Source organism: Tupaia chinensis, unplaced genomic scaffold (genome assembly GCF_000334495.1).
Source record: "Tupaia chinensis unplaced genomic scaffold, TupChi_1.0 Scaffold149178_1, whole genome shotgun sequence".
Lineage (NCBI taxonomy): Eukaryota > Metazoa > Chordata > Mammalia > Scandentia > Tupaiidae > Tupaia > Tupaia belangeri.
In genome coordinates this window covers 992-26,604 of record NW_006209026.1, presented here as the reverse complement: position 1 = coordinate 26,604, position 25,613 = coordinate 992, and the positions used below count along the sequence as shown (strand labels likewise).

Here is a 25,613-nt window from a genome sequence, read left to right as displayed (position 1 = left end):
AATCAGGTTTTCTGCATAGTTCAGAACTCATTTTTGTCTGCAGTTTGGTATTGATATTAGCATGGCCAGTTATGCTAATACATAATAAAATACATTTAGAAATCTTTAATGATTCTGGTTAGGTCAGTCATATAACTGTTTGACTTAATCATGACAGTTTTCCTGGTGGTAACCTTACCTTTGAAACAATCAGAAACACCTAGATTTAAGTAAGCCAGTGGCTTGGACCTAAGTTAAGGATTTTCTGAGTGACATTTTATTATGTATGCATAAACATTAATTTTCTAAAAACTTAGTAATTATTTGATAGGTAACAAAAAAGCATTTATCACTAACATTGCTTGCTCATGTAGTCATCTGCTATAATTTGGCTTGGCATGCTAGTATTATGCTTAACCTTAATTGGATATAATTTAAACATAATAGGAGACTTTTTTGTTTATTAATCATAAAATTAGTGAAATGAGGCTGACATGTAACAATCTCACAAGTTTTGTGAGGGAAAACTGAAGAAGAAAATAATACAAATCAGTTGTAATGGTGATAATCAGGGCCTACTATAAAACTGTTCTCAAAAGACTAATTATTTGGTATCCTGAAGCTTAAAAACCAACTTTTTATTTCTTTGTGTGAAATTAGAACAGTGGTTATATAATTATACTGTAAGAACCACCTGAGGAATTTATTAAAGATGCAGATTCAGGACACTTTTGTTTTGATATACTAGGTCCTACAATAAAGCCTGGGAATCACCATTTTAAACAGTGCACTAGATGGTTCTGATGTAGGTCCAAGGACTCTAATTTAAAGCAACACTAGGTTGGAGATTTTTTCTTAATTAGACCAGCAATACCCAAGCACCTGGGCTCAGGCAAAAATAATTTTAGATGAACCCATAGTTCCAGCCTGAGAAGAACAGGAGTTAAATCTTAGATCATCTTAAGTGATATCTCTTAGACTCTACCAAAATGAACTCAGTGTTTCATGAAGTTAGACTTAGCTCCTAGTGTCCATGTGTTTAACAGAATGAAGTACTGTTACTAATCACATGAACATTCTATCATTTAAAAAGCAGCAGCAGAGTAGATCCTTAATTAAAAATTAGGCACTCTTATCTAGTGTTGAAGTTCAAGTTTCTAGCAAAACTATTTTAAGTGCATTAAAAATGTTTTCAGATCAATAAAATTGACAAGTCTCTAGCTGACTAGAAAAACTGAAGAAAAATAAAAATTATTAGTATCAGACGTGAAAGAGGGGATATATAATAGACCCTATAGATACAGGATAATCAGAAAATACTAGACTAACTCTAGACTTATATATTAAAACTTAACTTAGATGAAATAGACCAATTCTTTTTATAGAAAAACTACCAAAAATCACTTTAGAAATGGGGGTCTGAATAGATCTATATTTATTAAGGAAACAGAATTTGTACTTAAAACCTTACAAAAAGAAAAACAGGCTCAGATGACTTAAGTGGATTTTCTGAGTAACATTTTATTATGTATGCATAAACATAATAAAATCCTACCAAATACTTAAGGGAGAAATAATATCAATTCTACACAATCTTGTCCAAAAAAGAAGAGAAGGAAAATCTTTGCAACTCATTTTATGTGGCTAGTATTACCCTGATAAAATCAAAGACATCATAAGACAAACACTTTAATAATCTCTTCATGTGCTATTATCTGTAATGAAGTTGGCTATTCCCAATAATTGGAATTGGTATTTCTTCCATTTCACATTTCTAGTTTGTTTCTTTGCTGATATATCACTTATAACAAATTCAATCCACAGATATCTGTCCACTTACCTGGATTTCCATTCTATTCAGGCCATTTTTGTTTTTCAGGTACCTTGATCCATTTGGAATCACTGCTCACAAACTATTTCTACTAAGTTTTGTGTGGTTGGGTTTGCTAGCTACTCAAAATTGTAAGCAATGCCCCATATATTTTCTTGTCTGGAAAATACTGTTGCTATCTAACTAGAGAGACGAGGGGGGATTAAAGAACATCTTTATATACATTCTACTTAGGGATGCTTTACTTCCATTAACCACATTTCATTGTTGTATCTATAGGTGTTAAAATGCTATGTAAAACTGAACATGTCTTTTTAATGCAAATGACATCTTTATTTAATATACTAAGTTATTTAGTTTTAAAACTATAGTTTGAACAGATCCAATCTAAGATGGCATTATCTAACCTTTAAAATCAATGCGTGTTACTGTTTATAAACAAAAGAGACTCTGTAATTAAATCAAAGTACATAGAAGATTCCAAGTGATCATTCTGTTTTTAAATTTGAAATAGAGTTAAACAAAAGTTTTGGTCACAAGAAGATACTTGAAAAATGATCAAAGTATCCAGTAAAGTGGCTATAAAGTCTGATTTCATCATTTAATCAGTCTTAATCATTTTGGAAGAAAGATGACATCAGTTTTACATGGCTTGCACTTTATTTTGCACAGACATTTCATTAACTGTTACTCCAGTATGAGATGCAATCTTGAATATAGCTTTCATTTCGGACCAAATAATTTGTCATGGCAATAAATAATTATGCATTTAAGAAAAATCAAGTTTTGTATTTGACTTAATGTACTCTTACATTTTTAAGGAATTATATATATATACATTCTATAATTTCAACTTGCTAGAATAGGACAGCTTTTATTTAACAGCACAAGCTTTTATTTTCCTGAAAAAATATTGAAACTTTTTGTTAGGTTCATGTTAAAAAGTGGCTTACAACCTTTTTTTTTTTAAAGAATTATTTTATTTAACTTTATTTATTTAAATTTGACTAGAGAGGGACAGAATGAGAGAGAGAGAGAGGGAAAGTGAGAAAGCAAGCTGCCAGGTCTGGGACTCGAACCACAGATGTGGGAATCCAGCATCCTTAACCACCACACCACCTGCGGGCCCCAGTTGTTCACAATCTTTTTTTTTTTTTCCACAATCTTAACTTTAAAAAAAAATTACAAAAAGAAGCAGCAAAGTTACCCTTAATTTAAAATTAGTCACTTATCTAGTGATAAAGAAGTTCAACACTAATTTTTAATTAAGGATCTACTTTGCATACATTTGACAGACAGAAAATGAGAAAAAAGTACCCAGTGTTCACACTGAAATCCCTTTTCCATTTTACCATCCTGTCCTAATTCTGGTCATGCACGTACACATACACATAGCATGTTCTTCAAGCTGCCAGGGCTGAGATTTCAATTGCAGTCTGCCATGTGAGATCTGCTTCCTTTAACCACTAGGCTATTGGGCAGCCCTACAAGCTTGACTTTTTTTTTTTTTTGAGAGGTTTTTGCTATAGGGCGTGTGCACTCACCAGACAGACAGAGAGAGACAGAGAGACAGAAAGCAAGAAATCACTCCCCTGGAGGGATGGCCACGCTGCAATCCCTTCTCCTCCATTCTCCTCTCGGGATCTTAGGCACACACGCACACGTGTCTGGCATGAGTTTAAGCCACTGGGTCTGGGACTTGAACTGCGATTGACTACATGGGAGTCCAGCGACATAGCCATTATGCTAACTGCTGGTCCCCAAGCTTGACTTTCTCACTCTGTTCATGGCATAAGTAAATAAATATGGTTATATGGAAACATAGGTTTTATAATATGGCTCAGCTGAGGTGGTTCTGGCAGTAGGGGTGCTGCTGTGTGATGCTGACAGTCATATGGGAAGGTTCCTGGTTAGTGTCCTGGGTCTGCTTGATCATGCTGGACATGCCTGCTGATCCAATCGTGAACCTGGCTGGCTGCAGGGCTGGAGGGGATCACACTATGGAGAACCTGTTGAGTGTGACTCACTATCTCAGAAAATAAAGAAGCTTGGAAAAAAGGAAGTTTTAGCATATAAATGAATGATGTATGTGTATGTGCATGCCCAAAATCAAAGTCAAATATCAGAAGACAGGAATTCTTAACTATGCTGTATGAAATAAGTGGCTTACTTTTCAGTGGGTAAAACAACCAGGAGTTTTGAGCTTAGAATGTTAGGCGGCTTCTTAGTTAAAAGCTAATTGAATAATCAAACTGAGAAAAAAACCCAATTTTGATCACTTTCAGTACCTACAAAGTTAGTGTGTGTTTGTATGTACACACACAGATTCATACCAATGTGACAGTTTTGAACACAAAAGCTCATACTGTGTTAGGAAATGTCATGTGACAGGAGGAAATCCTATAGAGTGTTTTAAGCAAACTGTTTCTTGACTGAGAAGCTATGGAAAAAACTGAACTGAAACATTTCTAGACAAAGTATTATGAGAATCCTAAAGTTCTAACAATTTTCTTCTAAATGGAGGTCAGCAAATTATGGCCTGCAGGCCAGATCTGGCCAGCTGCCTGTTTTAACCACTGTACTTTTTGCCTACTGGCTACGCTCCCCACTCCAAAGGCAGAGTTCACTATTGTGACAGATGGCAGGTAGCAAAGCCAAAACATATTTAAGCGCCTTATACTTTACATAAATCGTTTGCTGACTCCCGTTACTTGCTAGAAGCTTTTAAAGAACAAAGCCCAATGGCTGTCTAACATGAGATGAAATTATATATACAGAAAATATACACATGTTAATTTAGAATAAAACTCACAAGGTAAAATCAGTAGATGGTTTTTTCAAAACAAGTATTTACTATTTTAACTTACAGGGAAAAAAAGTAAATAACAGATACTTAATTTTACTGCTGACTTGATTATTTTACAAAGGTGACAAAAAATACAGAAAGCAGTTCTGTGAAACTAAACAAAACGTAGAACACTGGAGAATTCCTTCAGCTCTCCACTTCAATAGCTGAAGATACCACACAGACTTGTGCGATGTCATCATATTCGTATGTTCTCTTTAAGAAAGTGTCCGTTAGTCTTAAGCCAGAGACGCTCTATTGAGAGAAAGACATGGGCTTAAGTTTAAATTCACTGGCAGTTAACAGAGAAAATATGGATGTAATAAATCACAGTAGCAGCCCGCAAATACTGAAGTTACTGAAAAGAGAGCGTACTTGCAGTCCCTGTACTGAAGACAGTAGAGTAAGGGCAAGGCAGAGAGAGGAACTTGGATGGAGCTTCCCAAGCTGTCTTCCTGAAATGCCACACCAGTGGATAGAGCTGGTATTGCACATTTCCAAAACCAGGTCCATAGTCCTTTCACTGCTAGATGAATCAGAAAACAGGAATAAATCTTGTTCATTTCACAAAGAGGTACTATGACATTTTCCCCCCTGTCAGTAAAGTTTTTTTTGGATGCCCAGAAGAACAAAACAAAAACTGAGAAAAATTATGTCATTTTTATTTCACTTAAGATGGAATCAGGAAAATGATGTGGCATCTTCCAGAACTTAAAATAGCCTCAGACGAATCTGCCTTCTGGTTCTATTACTGAACATGGGGCTTCCTGGTGCTGATCTGTTAATAGCTTTTTGCCATTTTCCTAACAGACTTCGAAACATGTGTCTAATCTTGCTGCTATGTAGTCTTACTGATTCTGTTAGGTACCCTACAAGAAAAAAAAAGAAAAAGCTGAGCCTGGTCTAGTGGTTTTGGTCTTTAATCTATGTTCTTTTACCATGCAGATAACTTAGAAAATGACCAATAAAATTCATAAGTAAATGCTATCGAGGTTTGCTCCCTGTATTACTTACCATGAAAAGACTGCTTCTGCTTATAACTGGTATCACCAGTTCAGCTTAAACATGTTAAAAAGCTTTTAGGGGCCAGCAGTTGGCGTAGTGGTTAAAGGTGCTGGACTCCCACAGGGCCGACTACAGTTCGAGTCCTGGATCTGGTGGCTTGCTTTCTCACTTCTCTCTCTCTCTTGCTCTGTTCCTCTCTGGTCGAATTAAATAAATAAATACATAAATACATAAATAAATAAAGTTAAATAAAAAAGAATTCTTAAAAAAAAGAAAACATGTTAAAAAGCTTTTAATGGAACTATGTGTATGTACATATGGTTAATCCCAGGAGATGTATACATGCACAGAGAAATAAATAGAGCACACCCTGCAATGAAGCTTGGTCCTATTGCAACTCATTTTCCTCCAGTTCTCCCACCCACTGGGATCCTAGGAAGTATGCATATTCTGATGTTTCTTCCAAGCTACTGGAAACTTGATGGGTCATGTGGGATCTGGCTTCCTCTGTGCAGTGCTTAAATGCTGTTCTACGAGACTGGCTCCCTTTTTGCTTTTTTAAATAATCAAGATTATAATGAAAAACAGTCTCCAATGCTACCACCATTCATGGGTACCTTCTAGGTTTTTTTTTTTTTTTGTCCTCATACATGACTCCATATTTTAGAATGAATTATTTTATTATTTAAAAATTTTGCTATAGAGCACATAAGCTCACCAGAGAGACAAGGAGAGGGAAAGGGACAAAGCAAGCTGCCAGGACCAGGCTTTAAACTGCAGTAGGTCACATGGGAGTCCAGTACCCTCACACCATGCCACCTGCTGGCCCATAGACTCCATATTTTAAAATCTTTACATTTTTAATTACTTTAGATATTAACTTTTATATTAGCTTTTATACATCTTTATCTTCCTAATAAGCATTTGAAATACCCTCTATGTGCCAGAAACCAGTTTAGAGGTATTATGTAAATCTTTTCTCTTACTAGAATTTTGTGGAACTTTAAAAGTCTAGTAAAATTTGTGTATACAGACATTCTTCACTTAATGACTGACTTCTGTTCCTATAACTAGGTTGTTAAGCAAATTGGTCAATAGGCGAGGAGCTAAAAAGGCAGATTTTTCACGGGTATGTTGTGGTGCTGTAAGAGTATGTATTTTTCAGTAGGTATCACACACTAGAATAATGTAGTTCTATCCATACAAAAGGCATACATAAATGCCAGAAACTGACAAGACACACCACAACACAGTAATACTATATAAGTCTGGAGTCATTTTTTTTTTTTATTCTGAATACTACTATGGGTTCACAATAAGGTACAAATTTATAAATGAACTATGTGGTCTTGCATGGCTGAGAACTCTCTAGGAGGTAGATACTAATAGGCTGCAGGAATGAGACAGAGACTGAGAGGAGATTCCTGAGACTCACAGACTAAGAATGTAGATTCCTCACGGGAGATTCCTCATGCTGGGTAAGGGTTGTAAATTGGAGTGATCATTAAACAGGTCCATCTTTTAGCTAGAAGTGGCTGTGGTCTGTGTATGTGTCTGTGTGTGGGGGTGAGGAGTAGTGGTGACGGGCAGAGAGTCATATTTTTATAGATGAGGAAACTGAAACTGAAACTTACCAAAAGTTAAAGTGGATATCCAAAGAAATAACTTTTTTAAAAATAGTACTCTATCAGTTGGTCAAAAAGATTTGTTATATCTGGGGGAATAAAACCTAAAAAATAAAAAAATCCCCTAACTTATCCTATAAACACAGGGTTGTGTCCTGTGTGTTGTTTACTGAGCTCTTACGATAATAGCAGACATTATATTTACAAAATCTGGTGAGGGAGGGACTAATAGTTAAACAACATAAGACTCACTAAGAACCCAAGCTAAATTTTGCTTGACAGAGAAAGAATGATTAGCTGTGCTTGAAAGGGTCTAGATAACTTCATAAACGAAGTACATATTCCTATATTTTTGAACGAACATTTCCTATCTCCCTATTTCCATAGAGTTGGAATAGATATGGAATGAAAAGGACTACAGATTCCCAACTATGAGGGTAGGGATTCATTAGTGCAATAATATAAAAATGCTTCAATTAATGCATACCAAGTAGTCATAAAAGTAGCAGCAAAAATTATAGAACTGGAATTAAATTCTAGGTTTCTCTGGCTTCAGAGCCCTGTGCTCTTTGCTTTTCAATAGCTAGATTATGCTCTTTACTATGAAAATCCAGTTTTCCAAAAGGATTATCCATTATATTAAATTTATAACCAATTTCTAGTTTATTAGTACTAAAGACACAGCTCAGGTACAGTATGCCTTAGACTAATCTATTTTACTACTTTAAACCTATAAGGTATTATTCCTTAAGAACCTAAGTTTATGCTGTAGTTATGTGTAATATGAAAGAAGTGTAAACACTGAGGAGAACATGAACTTTGAAGTCAAATATATTTAGTTTCAAATTCTGGCCCCATCTTTTCTAACTCTCTGAGCTGGTTAAGTAAGTTATTTAACCTCCTAGTTCGTTTTCACTTGCACAGAATGTGACCAATGATTACCCATCTCATAAGGTGTGATGTATGAATGAAATAAAATCTAATGTCTAATACAGGATGACCTCAAAAATATGTAATACATTGCTACTGGATGAAGAACTTTATAGTGTTCAACATGAACGTGGGAGGTTTTATGTCAAGAGGAAACTTAACAAAGCATAGTTAAAAGATTTTTAAATTATCTTTTAGATAGATGAGGAGGAAAGCATATCCAGACACAAACAGTAGCATTACCTGCAGTTTGTTATTTTACAGGTAATATGAAAAGGTTCTTCTAGGTTTACAGTATCTGGGATTGCCTCCAAAGACAGCCTAACGTCTCCGTAACCTGGAGCCTAAGAGAACAAGCAAGAGTTAATATGCATCCATTACAGAGCCTTTCCACTTTAATGAGGGGACCACACCAGCACGCTCACGCAATAGTTGTTGGGGCTCTAAGCTGATATACTAAGAAAATGCTTCTGATTCATTCTGTTTCATTACTCAAACTTCTTTCTCAACTACTACCTGTGGGACAGCCCTGGGCTGTTTTTGCTGTAACTACATGTTCAAGAGACTTAGGATGACTCCCATGGCTAAGTGGTCAGTAGAGAAATTTCAGGGAGTCTCATGTTGAAGACAGGCTTTCCAGAGACACTGTAGCTTACATGCATAACTAAGTAAACAAGGTTACTGCCTAAAGAAACAGGGAAATCATTTTGAAATGAACCAGGAAGAAAATTACGGCTTTTTCACAAGCTATGGGCAACGATGGACTGTAGGAACTTTAAGGCTTCAAAATGTAAAATGGTAACTGCTACACTTCAAAGTAAATCCAGTGATCATAACATTCTTTTTCAATTTACTGCCCCAAACAATACATTTTAGAATATATCAAAACAGGTTAATTCAGCAAAAAGGGAGGATCCTGTAGAATATTGGTACAAGCACAAGAAAAAGAAAATTGGTAGCTATCTCTGCTCTCAGAACAGAAATCAGGTAAAGCATTCAACCAATGCTAATAAGATAAAACTTTAGTGGGACTCACCACCTATGTTTCAGATGCCTTTTAATATCCTTTGAAAAAGTATGAACTGAGAAGGTGAATACAATTAAGTCCAAGAGTATCAGGACATTGTAAACAAGAAAACTGTATAATATATTGGGAGTCAGATAAATAGTGATCATGAATTACCAAAGGAGGAAATAAGTGATAAAAGTTATGAACATTTGGACATTTTTCGTTCATCTTAGTACTGATTCTCTGTCTAAAGATCAGTAGAACTATTAGTCTTTCTTCTTTAATAGTAGTGTCTTTTATAGTGCTCCCATTTTTAGTGACAGACCTAGAAATTTTTTTTAAAAAAAACTTTGTCAGAAGGCATGTACACTTGTGAGACAGAGAAGGTGAGAAAGCACCCCATCCCCCCATGGGGAATAGACACACTGCAAACCCTTCTTCACTTCTTCGTTCTTTTGGGATTTTAGGCAAACATGCATGCGTGCCTAGTTTTAAGTTGCCAGGTCCAGGACTCCACCTGTGAAGCTGGCCACATGGGATCCAAAAACCTTAACCCCAGACTAAGGAAAATATAACTTGCTCTAAATGGCTGTCCCCCAAATACCAAAACCCTCACCAAAGTTTTTTCCAGACTTACCATTCTTTGAAGTTGGCTGGTCTGTAACCTTCCCCTTTCACCTAGATTTGTTTTCCATACTATATCCAATTTTCCAATCACTGTTACTCCCTTAATGATGCCTGCTTTTTCTGCAAACTCCTTCTTGGGCTTCAGGCAGTATAAATACTGACGTGTATCCATTGGTTGCAAATATGCTCTTGACCCAAATGTAGATATGCTGAGAGGGGTGGAGACAGAGATGGAGAAAATTCTTTAGCATTTTTAAAAGTTTATTTATTCTGGGGCCAGCAAGTGATGTGGTGGTTAAGGGTGCTGGCTGGCCATGGTTTGAGTCCCAGACCTGGCAGCTTGCTTTCTTACTTTCCCTCTCTCTTTGGGAAAAGAAAAAAAAAAAAGTTTTATTTATTGTTATTTATTCTGTTATTTATTCTGATGGGGAGGAGAGATGCTCCAAAAGAGTCTTTATATGGAAACTGATCCCCAGCCTCAGCCAGGCAGGATCAGGGGCACACAAGGAGATCTTGGAATGCAAACCTGAAACCTTTTCATGTGGCCTCAGAATGGTGGAGTGCTGCCTTACTGCTGCACCACCGTGGACCACCACTGGCCTCAAACTATGCTGTTAGCAATTTGGAATCTAGTTGTCCCAACCACCATGTCCCAGGCTGGCTCTCTAGCATCTTTTAAAAGAAAAATCATTCCTGTGATTGTTCCTTTTGGACAAAAACTAGATGATTTATTCTACAAAGATCTAGAATAGTACAGGTCAGTGGTTGTGACAAATGAATTTGTTTTTGAACTGACATGAAAAATCTTGAAGTTCTTTATAACAGAATCCACTATATTAGATAAAATTCTGGACATGTATATCAATTTACTGGAAAGTGCAACAGAAATCAGAACACTAAGTACCCTGCCCTTTTCTCTAAAATTATCAAAGAAAATAGTTTACATTAAGAAGAGACATACCATTCTAAACTAAGTAATTCTTTTCAAAAGATTGCAGTCCCTGTACTGAAGACAGTAGAGTAAGGGCAAGGCAGAGAGAGGAACTTGGATGGAGCTTCCCAAGCTGTCTTCCTGAAATGCCACACCAGTGGATAGAGCTGGTATTGCACATTTCCAAAACCAGGTCCATAGTCCTTTCACTGCTAGATGAATCAGAAAACAGGAATAAATCTTGTTCATTTCACAAAGAGGTACTATGACATTTTCCCCCCTGTCAGTAAAGTTTTTTTTGGATGCCCAGAAGAACAAAACAAAAACTGAGAAAAATTATGTCATTTTTATTTCACTTAAGATGGAATCAGGAAAATGATGTGGCATCTTCCAGAACTTAAAATAGCCTCAGACGAATCTGCCTTCTGGTTCTATTACTGAACATGGGGCTTCCTGGTGCTGATCTGTTAATAGCTTTTTGCCATTTTCCTAACAGACTTCGAAACATGTGTCTAATCTTGCTGCTATGTAGTCTTACTGATTCTGTTAGGTACCCTACAAGAAAAAAAAAGAAAAAGCTGAGCCTGGTCTAGTGGTTTTGGTCTTTAATCTATGTTCTTTTACCATGCAGATAACTTAGAAAATGACCAATAAAATTCATAAGTAAATGCTATCGAGGTTTGCTCCCTGTATTACTTACCATGAAAAGACTGCTTCTGCTTATAACTGGTATCACCAGTTCAGCTTAAACATGTTAAAAAGCTTTTAGGGGCCAGCAGTTGGCGTAGTGGTTAAAGGTGCTGGACTCCCACAGGGCCGACTACAGTTCGAGTCCTGGATCTGGTGGCTTGCTTTCTCACTTCTCTCTCTCTCTTGCTCTGTTCCTCTCTGGTCGAATTAAATAAATAAATACATAAATACATAAATAAATAAAGTTAAATAAAAAAGAATTCTTAAAAAAAAGAAAACATGTTAAAGAGCTTTTAATGGAACTATGTGTATGTACATATGGTTAATCCCAGGAGATGTATACATGCACAGAGAAATAAATAGAGCACACCCTGCAATGAAGCTTGGTCCTATTGCAACTCATTTTCCTCCAGTTCTCCCACCCACTGGGATCCTAGGAAGTATGCATATTCTGATGTTTCTTCCAAGCTACTGGAAACTTGATGGGTCATGTGGGATCTGGCTTCCTCTGTGCAGTGCTTAAATGCTGTTCTACGAGACTGGCTCCCTTTTTGCTTTTTTAAATAATCAAGATTATAATGAAAAACAGTCTCCAATGCTACCACCATTCATGGGTACCTTCTAGGTTTTTTTTTTTTTTGTCCTCATACATGACTCCATATTTTAGAATGAATTATTTTATTATTTAAAAATTTTGCTATAGAGCACATAAGCTCACCAGAGAGACAAGGAGAGGGAAAGGGACAAAGCAAGCTGCCAGGACCAGGCTTTAAACTGCAGTAGGTCACATGGGAGTCCAGTACCCTCACACCATGCCACCTGCTGGCCCATAGACTCCATATTTTAAAATCTTTACATTTTTAATTACTTTAGATATTAACTTTTATATTAGCTTTTATACATCTTTATCTTCCTAATAAGCATTTGAAATACCCTCTATGTGCCAGAAACCAGTTTAGAGGTATTATGTAAATCTTTTCTCTTACTAGAATTTTGTGGAACTTTAAAAGTCTAGTAAAATTTGTGTATACAGACATTCTTCACTTAATGACTGACTTCTGTTCCTATAACTAGGTTGTTAAGCAAATTGGTCAATAGGCGAGGAGCTAAAAAGGCAGATTTTTCACGGGTATGTTGTGGTGCTGTAAGAGTATGTATTTTTCAGTAGGTATCACACACTAGAATAATGTAGTTCTATCCATACAAAAGGCATACATAAATGCCAGAAACTGACAAGACACACCACAACACAGTAATACTATATAAGTCTGGAGTCATTTTTTTTTTTTATTCTGAATACTACTATGGGTTCACAATAAGGTACAAATTTATAAATGAACTATGTGGTCTTGCATGGCTGAGAACTCTCTAGGAGGTAGATACTAATAGGCTGCAGGAATGAGACAGAGACTGAGAGGAGATTCCTGAGACTCACAGACTAAGAATGTAGATTCCTCACGGGAGATTCCTCATGCTGGGTAAGGGTTGTAAATTGGAGTGATCATTAAACAGGTCCATCTTTTAGCTAGAAGTGGCTGTGGTCTGTGTATGTGTCTGTGTGTGGGGGTGAGGAGTAGTGGTGACGGGCAGAGAGTCATATTTTTATAGATGAGGAAACTGAAACTGAAACTTACCAAAAGTTAAAGTGGATATCCAAAGAAATAACTTTTTTAAAAATAGTACTCTATCAGTTGGTCAAAAAGATTTGTTATATCTGGGGGAATAAAACCTAAAAAATAAAAAAATCCCCTAACTTATCCTATAAACACAGGGTTTTGTCCTGTGTGTTGTTTACTGAGCTCTTACGATAATAGCAGACATTATATTTACAAAATCTGGTGAGGGAGGGACTAATAGTTAAACAACATAAGACTCACTAAGAACCCAAGCTAAATTTTGCTTGACAGAGAAAGAATGATTAGCTGTGCTTGAAAGGGTCTAGATAACTTCATAAACGAAGTACATATTCCTATATTTTTGAACGAACATTTCCTATCTCCCTATTTCCATAGAGTTGGAATAGATATGGAATGAAAAGGACTACAGATTCCCAACTATGAGGGTAGGGATTCATTAGTGCAATAATATAAAAATGCTTCAATTAATGCATACCAAGTAGTCATAAAAGTAGCAGCAAAAATTATAGAACTGGAATTAAATTCTAGGTTTCTCTGGCTTCAGAGCCCTGTGCTCTTTGCTTTTCAATAGCTAGATTATGCTCTTTACTATGAAAATCCAGTTTTCCAAAAGGATTATCCATTATATTAAATTTATAACCAATTTCTAGTTTATTAGTACTAAAGACACAGCTCAGGTACAGTATGCCTTAGACTAATCTATTTTACTACTTTAAACCTATAAGGTATTATTCCTTAAGAACCTAAGTTTATGCTGTAGTTATGTGTAATATGAAAGAAGTGTAAACACTGAGGAGAACATGAACTTTGAAGTCAAATATATTTAGTTTCAAATTCTGGCCCCATCTTTTCTAACTCTCTGAGCTGGTTAAGTAAGTTATTTAACCTCCTAGTTCGTTTTCACTTGCACAGAATGTGACCAATGATTACCCATCTCATAAGGTGTGATGTATGAATGAAATAAAATCTAATGTCTAATACAGGATGACCTCAAAAATATGTAATACATTGCTACTGGATGAAGAACTTTATAGTGTTCAACATGAACGTGGGAGGTTTTATGTCAAGAGGAAACTTAACAAAGCATAGTTAAAAGATTTTTAAATTATCTTTTAGATAGATGAGGAGGAAAGCATATCCAGACACAAACAGTAGCATTACCTGCAGTTTGTTATTTTACAGGTAATATGAAAAGGTTCTTCTAGGTTTACAGTATCTGGGATTGCCTCCAAAGACAGCCTAACGTCTCCGTAACCTGGAGCCTAAGAGAACAAGCAAGAGTTAATATGCATCCATTACAGAGCCTTTCCACTTTAATGAGGGGACCACACCAGCACGCTCACGCAATAGTTGTTGGGGCTCTAAGCTGATATACTAAGAAAATGCTTCTGATTCATTCTGTTTCATTACTCAAACTTCTTTCTCAACTACTACCTGTGGGACAGCCCTGGGCTGTTTTTGCTGTAACTACATGTTCAAGAGACTTAGGATGACTCCCATGGCTAAGTGGTCAGTAGAGAAATTTCAGGGAGTCTCATGTTGAAGACAGGCTTTCCAGAGACACTGTAGCTTACATGCATAACTAAGTAAACAAGGTTACTGCCTAAAGAAACAGGGAAATCATTTTGAAATGAACCAGGAAGAAAATTACGGCTTTTTCACAAGCTATGGGCAACGATGGACTGTAGGAACTTTAAGGCTTCAAACATGTAAAATGGTAACTGCTACACTTCAAAGTAAATCCAGTGATCATAACATTCTTTTTCAATTTACTGCCCCAAACAATACATTTTAGAATATATCAAAACAGGTTAATTCAGCAAAAAGGGAGGATCCTGTAGAATATTGGTACAAGCACAAGAAAAAGAAAATTGGTAGCTATCTCTGCTCTCAGAACAGAAATCAGGTAAAGCATTCAACCAATGCTAATAAGATAAAACTTTAGTGGGACTCACCACCTATGTTTCAGATGCCTTTTAATATCCTTTGAAAAAGTATGAACTGAGAAGGTGAATACAATTAAGTCCAAGAGTATCAGGACATTGTAAACAAGAAAACTGTATAATATATTGGGAGTCAGATAAATAGTGATCATGAATTACCAAAGGAGGAAATAAGTGATAAAAGTTATGAACATTTGGACATTTTTCGTTCATCTTAGTACTGATTCTCTGTCTAAAGATCAGTAGAACTATTAGTCTTTCTTCTTTAATAGTAGTGTCTTTTATAGTGCTCCCATTTTTAGTGACAGACCTAGAAATTTTTTTTAAAAAAAACTTTGTCAGAAGGCATGTACACTTGTGAGACAGAGAAGGTGAGAAAGCACCCCATCCCCCCATGGGGAATAGACACACTGCAAACCCTTCTTCACTTCTTCGTTCTTTTGGGATTTTAGGCAAACATGCATGCGTGCCTAGTTTTAAGTTGCCAGGTCCAGGACTCCACCTGTGAAGCTGGCCACATGGGATCCAAAAACCTTAACCCCAGACTAAGGAAAATATAACTTGCTCTAAATGGCTGTCCCCCAAATACCAAAACCCTCACCAAAGTTTTTTCCAGACTTACCATTCTTTGAAGTTGGCTGGTCTGTAACCTTCCCCTTTCACCTAGATTTGTTTTCCATACTATATCCAATTTTCCAATCACTGTTACTCCCTTAATGATGCCTGCTTTTTCTGCAAACTCCTTCTTGGGCTTCAGGCAGTATAAATACTGACGTGTATCCATTGGTTGCAAATATGCTCTTGACCCAAATGTAGATATGCTGAGAGGGGTGGAGACAGAGATGGAGAAAATTCTTTAGCATTTTTAAAAGTTTATTTATTCTGGGGCCAGCAAGTGATGTGGTGGTTAAGGGTGCTGGCTGGCCATGGTTTGAGTCCCAGACCTGGCAGCTTGCTTTCTTACTTTCCCTCTCTCTTTGGGAAAAGAAAAAAAAAAAAGTTTTATTTATTGTTATTTATTCTGTTATTTATTCTGATGGGGAGGAGAGATGCTCCAAAAGAGTCTTTATATGGAAACTGATCCCCAGCCTCAGCCAGGCAGGATCAGGGGCACACAAGGAGATCTTGGAATGCAAACCTGAAACCTTTTCATGTGGCCTCAGAATGGTGGAGTGCTGCCTTACTGCTGCACCACCGTGGACCACCACTGGCCTCAAACTATGCTGTTAGCAATTTGGAATCTAGTTGTCCCAACCACCATGTCCCAGGCTGGCTCTCTAGCATCTTTTAAAAGAAAAATCATTCCTGTGATTGTTCCTTTTGGACAAAAACTAGATGATTTATTCTACAAAGATCTAGAATAGTACAGGTCAGTGGTTGTGACAAATGAATTTGTTTTTGAACTGACATGAAAAATCTTGAAGTTCTTTATAACAGAATCCACTATATTAGATAAAATTCTGGACATGTATATCAATTTACTGGAAAGTGCAACAGAAATCAGAACACTAAGTACCCTGCCCTTTTCTCTAAAATTATCAAAGAAAATAGTTTACATTAAGAAGAGACATACCATTCTAAACTAAGTAATTCTTTTCAAAAGACACAGATCTACAAAAGAATAGAAAGTTATTGTTTTCCTCAGTGAAGTTAAAGGAGAGTATGAATTCTTTTAAGTAACCACTGTGATAATATAAAAAAAAGTTTCATTTTTGAGAAATCAGTTACTATCCTTCTTACCTACTGAATACATTATCTATTCCTATGTCCATTTCTTGAGAGAATATTTCTTTTTTTTTTTTAAAAAAAAAAAAGATTTTTGCTATAGGGTGTGTCTGCTCACTGAAGAGACAGAGAGAAGCAGAGAGAAAGAGGCTAGACTTCACCCACTGGAGGGGTGGCCACACTGCAATCCCTTCTCCTCCATTCTCCTTTTGGAATTTTGGGCATGCATACACACTTACCTGGCTTGAGTTTTAGTCCCCCAGGCCCAGGACTGGAACTGTAGTTGACTATGTGGGAGTCCAGCCATGTAACCATTATGCCATCTGCTGGTTCTGAGAATATTTCTTTTTAAACTCATGCTCTACCATTCTTTTCTAACTTCTCTACCATTTTTTTCCATGCTTCAGGTTTTATCATTTGAAGAACAGTGATAGTAGGTTTCATACTTAACTCACTCAATTATGATGGGAATGAAAGAACAAACGTCCCCCAAGAATTGCACCACTCCTAGATGTATCGCAATACCAGATTAACGTGCAGCGTAGATGGAACAAACTTCTACTCTACAGCTCCCTGCTCCAAAAATCCATTAATTTTTTTCCTTTATTATGCCAGAGGACACGCATGCATGCACATGTGAGAGAGAGCAAGCACCCCCAATGGGGCCCATTTAATATGTTGTTAGATAGAAGAAGCATCAGATGTTACACTGTTAAAAATAGTGATCTTAGCCCAAAGGCAAAGAAGCACTTAAAGAATAAGTGATCTGAATAGTACAACAAAATGCAAAGGGCTAGGATCTTTATTTTCATGTGGAGGAAGGGATGAATAGGTATGGCATAGGAGATTTTTTTTTTTCCTTAAGATCTTTTGGCGATGGAGAAAGACAGAGACAGAGAGAGGGAAAGTGAGAAATCACCCCCCTCAGAGAGGAGGGCCATGCCCCAGTACCTTCTCTTCCATTCTCTTGGGATTTGGGGAACAAGCACACACATACCCAGCATGATTTTCGAGCCTTGAACCGTGGTTGACCATGTAGGAGTTCAGCACCTCAACTACCACACCAAATGTTGGCTCCCAGATAGGAGATTTTTAGGAAAATGTTAACTATTTTGAATAATACACAGTTAACAGTACATCATATTGTTCTGTTTGTGAAAACCCATTCAACACAAAGGTGACCCCTAATGTAAACTACAGGCTTAATAAGTTAATAAGTGTCAACACTGGTTTATCAAGTATAACAACTATGCCTCATTAATATAGGCTATAAGTAAAAGGAGAAACTGAAGCAGGGAAAAGGATATGTGAGAACTCTTTTCTGATCAGTTTTTCTGTGATCCTAAAGTTTCTCTGTGAAAATAAAGTCTACTGACCAAAAAAATGTGTATTTCAATACAAGAATAAACATTTCATTATTAATATTTACCATTCTCCAACTTGGTTGATTGAATTTAATTCTATTACATTGTACATTATTGATGGCTCCAATGAAACTTTCTCCATAAACATGGGTGAGGTTGTAATATTCTGAATCTGGGCTTCCAGAAATACTTCATCAGTCTGAGGGTATGAAAAAATATCCACCAAAGTATGATGGTATTTAAAATACTAGCCTCAACAAAAACATCTTATCTATATGAAGAAAAAAATATTAACCACAAATGTGATTAGTTCATGCCTGCAAATCAAAGTTTATCTTAATTAATGCAAGAAAAGAAATCTTCATCCTAACCATTAACAGGGGCAAAGTCAAGTGTTAGTCAACAGATACCTTATCAAACAATGGATGGGGGATAACCGTGATATATTTTTCATTAACATCCAAGAATATTTATTTAACTAGAATTTTATTCACAAATATCCTAAATTCTTCAATAGGTATTAAGATGTTAAAATGCAAGTTAATATGATGAATGTACCTATGCACCTATAATTTCAGTGGTAAGAATAATTAGGCCTTCATCATAATATTACAGATTAATGGAACTTCAATTGTCATATTACTTCAATTTAGATTGTATAATGATCCTATGAGTAATCTGATATTTTTATAGAATTTACTTTTTAAATTAAAACAATTTAAATGATCATTAGTGATTCTTGGTTAATTTTAAGTATATATTGAGGACTAAAAGAAGAGTATGTGAATTATACCTGATAATTACCTGATGATTAGCCTTTAAGTTAATCAAAAGAAGTTTTGTAGCCTTAGTGACAGAAATGAAAATTTGTGCTATTCAGTAATATTTCGGTCACTGGGCAATTAAAATACTTAAATTTATATAAATCCTTAATTTCTTAATTTCTTGATTACTTATTTATTTATATTTATTTTTATGGTATTTGATTACCATTTTCCTTTGCAGATTTGGATGACAGACTAACTTGCTTTATCTTTGGAACGAACCTACATAAAAAATGACATACTAAGGGTATTATTTTTTCAAACACTTTCATCATATATATACATATATACACACGCTCACGTGTATATACATATATACAAACACACACAAAACTAATACAAAAAATAAACTATGACAAAAACATTTGCCATTTATGAGCTTTTCTTTCTTTCTTTCTTCCTCCAATTTTTGCTATTGGGCACGTGTGCTCACTGGAAGCAGAACAAGAAAGAGAAAGTGCAAAGCACCCCCCAGGCGGGGGATGGCCACAACACAGTCCCTTCTCTCCATTCTCCAATCAGGATTTTGGGCACCTACACACATGTGCCCAGAATGTCTCTCAAGCCACAGGGTCTGGAACTCAAACTGGGCAGTTGGCAATGTGGGATCCAGCAACCTTAACCACTGAGCCACTGTCTGCCTATCCATTTATGAACATTTTTAACACTAAAGTGAGAAAAATGCAAACCATTTGCAAAAATATAATGATTAAGTTATAATTTAATGTATTATTTCTAAAATAAAACAGAATTTTTATTATTTGAGACGTGCTCAAATGAAAATAGAAATACAGTAATTTATCAATTCAAATGAATGTACCATTTAATGGAGTTGTTCTGTTACTTTTTCTTTAAAAATAAAACATAAATATATCCCATCAATCCATTGCTTTAAAAAAAAATAACCATGGACCCACATTTCAATTTTACAAAATGTAATTTTCTGCATAAATTTAGGAACAGCTCAGATAAAATGAAAGAAAAAACAAGCAGCATAATGGAAAAGCAAGTTAGTTTGAATAGTTAGTATCATTTGATATTTGAAAAATTAACATAAGAATTTAGTGCTACGGCAGTTGATGTTGTTATTACATATGTAATGTGATATAAGCAAATGGTACTTATTGTACATAGGAATTTGAAAATATGATTTAGATAATCTGTGAAATTTTGCTTTGCTTCTGCTTACTTTTGTCAAAAGGCCATCATTTCCTGACTCAGACTTAAAACTAAAACCTTATGTATCTGAAAATGAATTTCAACTATATAACCTATTCAAAGAATCGAAGACTACTAGGGTATTTTACAGCATGATGTTGAAAATCCCAAGGCTATTTAAACAATGTTAACATGCCTTTTTTAAAAAAACACCTAAAGAAAAAAACACTAAAAATGAAAATATAATTGTTTTGGTATGACAATTTAACTGTTGATCTAATTTGCTCCCACAGAACAAGACAACTGATATACTATAAAAAGTTCATAAGACTTTTATATAGTTTTCTCAAGTCTCATAGGTAGGATTCACAACTAACTGTTTTTCCACTATGTTTTGTAGAGAGATTAATTAGGCAGAGTCAAAAGTGGTGAGTAAGAAAAGCATATAAATTTATAATAAAAAATCAAATTACCACAGAACTGAGGTCACTCTAATGGAAAAATAAAAAAGAAAAATTAGAAAAATCAGAGTTAAATGTTAAAGAAAAAGAATAACTTTAAAATAAAATGCATTTCTGCATTTTTTTATTTACTAAACAAGACAGCATTAGTAAACAAGGGAGTAAACAGGAAGCAACATAAATATGACAAACCGTTTTTCTAGAAGGTGAAACTGCTATGGTTAAATGGTGATGGCATAGAGAACACTATAGTTGAATACTTAAACAGGAATAAAAAATTAAGGGGTACATTTTGGATAGAGAGGTATACCCCATGCCTTTCTGGTTTTATAACTTCTTTACCTACATTGTAATTCTTCATAGATTACTTAGGATGGATAATTATTATCCTCCACATTCAGAGCACACACTGCATAGTTTCTCTTATGTTTGACTTAATATTTTTTTAAAAGGAGCACTGTAAGTGATTAAACTTCCATGGATCATACTTTGAGGAATGCTGGGTTAGACCATTTCAAACAATTGAGAATTTATTCTATTCTTGTTAACAGATTTCTTTGGTCTAAAAAAAGTATATATTTCTTGAGCTACTTACTTATCTAAGGCAATCTCGGATGTCACTTCCTCCCTCAAATGCATAGGCTGGTAATGACTTTTCACCTCTCTGTTCCCAGAGTAAATACACTTCATGGTTGCAGTTGTGAGGGAACAGGGAGACTGGCATGACATAACTAGTTATACTACAGTTACATCAGCCTCCTCTACTAGATAGATGTAAGTTCCTTGAGGATTGGGTAGATTTTCAGTTTATAATTGCCCTTAAGTATCTGTGGAGGATTGGTTTCAGGATGATCATAGATAGCCCCACAGATGTAAATCCCTTATATAAAATGAGGCAGTACAGTTGGCCTTCTGTATTTTTTGATTACACATCCACAGATATATCCAACTGCAGGTCGAATCCAGCCTCACCAATCTTTTTTCATGAAACTTGTTTTCCTTTAGGTAATTCACATATTATTAGCATTCTTAGAGGCAGCATGAAAAACATGTTTGTGATAGATTAATAGTAACAGTCACTGTACAAGGACTACAGCATAGAGTAATATGCATTGCTTACTGATACAATATGGTTTACTAACTCCTACAAGTTATCTCAAATTCCTAGTTGAAGGTTAATAGGATTTGTTTCATCCTACTGGCAGGTTGAACAGTACTTGTTTGCATAAAAGGCAGTAAATGCAATTTATTCACTCCTAGTTTTTAAACAAATGTCTATATTCAAAAATCTGATATTTTACTAAATGCATTTAACTGAATTTTGTTGTCAAAGTTTAAAGATTATGTTTACAAATAATGCTATCTGAAAAAGGCAGCAAACGATTGTCAGTATGATTATGAAAACAAAATATTATATAAAGACTACAAGAGAATATAGATTAATGAAAATCAGTTGTTGGTGTGGCAGAATATGGATCTTTTTGTTGTTTCTTTATGGGAACATGCTACTTCTATAACATTTATGGAATAACTAGCAATTTTTGGGGGGAAATCCTTTGCAAATCACTCATTATATTATAAAACTACTTAATAGGCATCTAAATGTACTACTATCTTAAAGAACACTTAAAATAGCTTAATATATGCCTCCTAGGAGCCAACTATAGGAAGGAAAAAAAAAAACACTCAGAGCTCTGTTTGTTTCTTTTTTTGTTTTAAAGAGAGATTTTTGCTATGGAGCATGTGTGCTTGCCAGAGAGATAGAGACAGAGAGACAGAAAGTGAGGAATCACCCCCCAGGGGGAATGGCCATACCTCAATCCCTTCTCTTCCAGTCTCTTTTTGGGATTTTGGGCATGCACACACATGGGCCTGGAGTGAGTTTTAAGCCACCAGGTCTGGGACTGGAACTGCAGTCGACTATGTGGGAGTCCAGTGACATAACCATTATGCCACCTGCTGGTCCTGCCCTATTTGTTTTTAATTTCCTAAAAACATCTATTCTAACAGAATAGTTAACATTCTCCCCTTATACTATGAATAAAACCTTGTCTAGGAAAATGCTAAGACTATTTAAAATCTGGTGAATAGCAACATTATAATCAACGGTGTGCCATCAATAGCAAAATAGGTAGAATAAAAGAATGTCAACTCTTTGAATATCCTTGATGAGGCTGTACCCTTCTGTCAAATAAAAGGCAACTTCAAAATATCCATGGAAAAATGGAATTAAAGTGTAAGTTTTTTGGTGCAAAAAGTTTTGAAATCCACAGTTTTTTTTTTTTTCTCCATCACTGACTTTTCCGTGAACTTACTGAAAACTCCTCACATTCGTGTTTTTCACTGTGTACTTAACAGTCCAGGTATATTTGTAACCATGCTTGGTAAGCCTATGGCACTGAGACTTGTCAGTTTCTGACACCCACTCTCTCCACTCCTCTCTTCCAAAAAGCTCCAAGATCTCATCCCCAGAGTTCCTGTAACACATCTTTATATATCATTCTCATTTCAGACTCACTGTATATGAGTCTAGGTAGTTTTGTTATCATATGCATTTTTCTTTTCTCCTAATAGATCTTTAACATTGTAGTGATTCTAACTATAACAGTAAAACTTCATACTGAGTAAAAATTCAGCTTGCTTTTGGGAAAAATACCTGTCACATTTACAGGTAATTACCAATCAGATCATCGTCCAGTATTGGAATAATGGAATATAATTTTCATTTTAAATTATTGTATTTGGATATCTTTGACTTTATTACTGTGGCATAAAACCATGATTTGGGGGAACAAGGGTGCTAAGAAGGCTGTGGAGAGAACTGATTTTTTTGTAGCTCTAGGAGCCAAGACAAAATAGAATTTTGGAAAAGAAATCCAAGCAATAAATCCTTTCTCTTATGGCAAATTCTACTTTCTCTCTTTTGTTGGCCTAGAAGATTAAAGAAGCAATTATCTTCTATTCCAAATGTTACTTCTGTCTCTCTGTCAAACTAGTTTCTTCCAAGGAGTTTTTCAAGATATTCACCAAGGGACCAGCAGTTAACGTAATGGCTATGTCGCTGAACTCCTATGTAGTTAACCACGTCCCGGACCGGGTGGCTTAAACTCACATTGGGCCCATGTGTGTGTGTGCCCAAGATCCCGAGAAGAAAATTGAGGAGAAGGGATTGTGGCGTGGCCATCCCTCCTGGGGGGTAATTTCTCGCTTTCTGTCTCTCTGTCCAGTCTCTGTTTTTTTGGCGAGCGCATGTACCCTATAGCAAAAACCTCTCAAAAAAAAATAAATAAATAAAAGATATTCACCAAATTTCAGCAACCCAACTGTAACTAGCACATTGACTTCCCAAGAAAGAATTTAATATGCTAAGTTTTATTTGTGAATATTTTTCCACATGAATATCAAATGTTTTGTAGAATTAGATCTATTACTTCAACTTCTACTGCTCCAAGAACTACATTACAAACAGCAGATTGCTAGTGTTTTTAATCTGCAACAAAGACCATTAAGTGGAGGGCCAGCAGGTGGCGTGGTGGTTGGGGCCACTGGACTCCCAGATGGCCAACCACGGTTCAGGTCCTAGAACTGGCGGCTTGCTTTCTCACTTTCCCTCTCTCTCTCTCTCACTCTGTCCCTCTCTGGCCAAATTAAAATAAATAAATAAAGCAAAATAAAATTATTTTTTAAAAAATATTTATTTATTCATTCAGTTATTTTAATTTGACCAGAGACACAGAGAGAGAGAAAGGGAAAGTGAGAAAGGAAGCCACCAGGCCCGAGACTCAAACCCTGGGAGTGTCCAGTGCCTTAACCACTATGCCACCTGCTGGTCCCCAATAAAATGATTCTTAAAAGGGAGTAAAAAGCCTTTAAAAATCAACAATGAGAATTAAAAATAAAACATACTGATTCCATGAAGACAAAAAATAGCAGATTAAAAGAGATCTATTATCAAATTATTAACTTTTAATTGAACCTCATGCTGATCATTTATTCACCAATAATTTGCAGTCACATCAGCAATTTAATTTCAATGTATAAATGTAATACATCAGATTTTCCATCAAATAAGATCATAAAGTTTAATTTGAAATCCCATTAAGTACCCAACACTTACCTCTGCATTGTAAAATTTGGTTTTCACATCCAATGGTTTGAGAACCTGGTTAAATAAAGCAGGAGAGTCTTATCATTTGACCATTTTTTGTTGTTGTCTATTTTTAAAAAATGAGAGGTACTAGGCTGGCCCTGTGGCCTATTGGTAAACAGAGGCAGATCTTACACGGTCAACTGAATTTTGGCCCTGGTGGCTTGGAAAGCACCAGGAGAGTGTGCATGTGTGTGTGCTCCAAATCCAGGGAGGACACAGAAAAGGAGAAGGGATCGCTGCATGACCATGTGCCACTGGGAGCTGCTTTCTCCTTCTTCCTCCTTCTCTCCCTGGTGAGCACAAACATCCTTTGGCAATAATAAAAAAAAAATTAAAAATAAATCAGAAGTATTAAATTTGTCAAGGACATTTTTCCAATTTTAATTGTTAAAAGGCTTTCCTAACAGGTATGCAATGTTTATAGGGAAAAAAATCTCACATATGTTTTTTTGAAAGGCTACCATTATTTCTTGACTGTTGATAGTTACAATTGGGTATTTAGCTTATAACATTTTTGTTAAACTGAACACACATATTCTCTGCACTTTTCTATATGTATACCTCACAAAATCTGCTTACAAAAAGCTACTGATCTTTTATTTTTAATGAAAAGGCATGCAAATGCATGATGAACCAAAACAACAGCAGAATTTTTTCTATCAATAGTATATATTTTTCCATTTACAGAAAAATTATAAATGCATAATTTGGGACCAGAAGGTGGTATGGTGGTTAAGGCAATGGACTCCCACATGGACAACCATGGTTCAAGTCCCAGACCTGGCAGCTTGCTTTCTCACTTTCCCTCTTTCTTGATGGTCAAATTTAAAATAAATAAATTTTTAAAAATTAAATAAATAATTATTTTTTAAAATATAG

The 25,613-nt window shown here is 35.6% G+C and overlaps 3 protein-coding genes and 1 pseudogene across 4 annotated transcripts in view; 1 reads left to right on the top strand and 3 right to left on the bottom strand.

Annotated features, from left to right (window-relative positions):
* Positions 1-2,835, top strand: part of SGTB (small glutamine rich tetratricopeptide repeat co-chaperone beta) — a 47,187-nt gene extending 44,352 nt beyond the window's left edge. Inside the window, exon 11 of the transcript XR_003548319.1 lies at positions 7-2,835. The gene's annotated coding sequence lies outside the window, so the exon portion shown is untranslated. The remainder of the gene's footprint in view (positions 1-6) is intronic.
* A 1,858-nt stretch (positions 2,836-4,693) lies between these two features.
* LOC102503133 (trafficking protein particle complex subunit 13) lies at positions 4,694-10,121 on the bottom strand. Of its 2 annotated transcripts, none has more exons than XM_006170919.3 (4): positions 9,862-10,121; positions 8,459-8,559; positions 5,031-5,181; positions 4,694-4,910 (listed from the first exon to the last, which is right to left on the bottom strand). In XM_006170919.3, exons 1-4 carry the CDS (start codon positions 10,021-10,023, stop codon positions 4,803-4,805), a joined length of 522 nt encoding a protein of 173 aa, XP_006170981.1. In that variant the 5' UTR covers positions 10,024-10,121; the 3' UTR covers positions 4,694-4,802. The 2 variants fall into 2 exon arrangements, with proteins under 2 accessions (XP_006170981.1, XP_027625064.1); XM_027769263.1 differs by having other exon boundaries at positions 5,031-5,178.
* Positions 10,122-10,816: 695 nt separating this feature from the next.
* LOC102473306 (trafficking protein particle complex subunit 13-like) overlaps positions 10,817-25,613 on the bottom strand; it is a gene marked incomplete at its 5' end in the record, with an annotated part of 15,780 nt that continues 983 nt past the window's right edge. Inside the window, 6 exons of the mRNA XM_006170932.2 lie at positions 10,817-10,994; positions 14,271-14,371; positions 15,675-15,873; positions 18,207-18,340; positions 20,597-20,614; positions 24,702-24,746. Coding sequence (XP_006170994.2) covers positions 10,817-10,994; positions 14,271-14,371; positions 15,675-15,873; positions 18,207-18,340; positions 20,597-20,614; positions 24,702-24,746 — 675 coding nt within the window. The remainder of the gene's footprint in view (positions 10,995-14,270; positions 14,372-15,674; positions 15,874-18,206; positions 18,341-20,596; positions 20,615-24,701; positions 24,747-25,613) is intronic.
* Positions 17,269-17,528, bottom strand: LOC114006608 (uncharacterized; annotated as a pseudogene).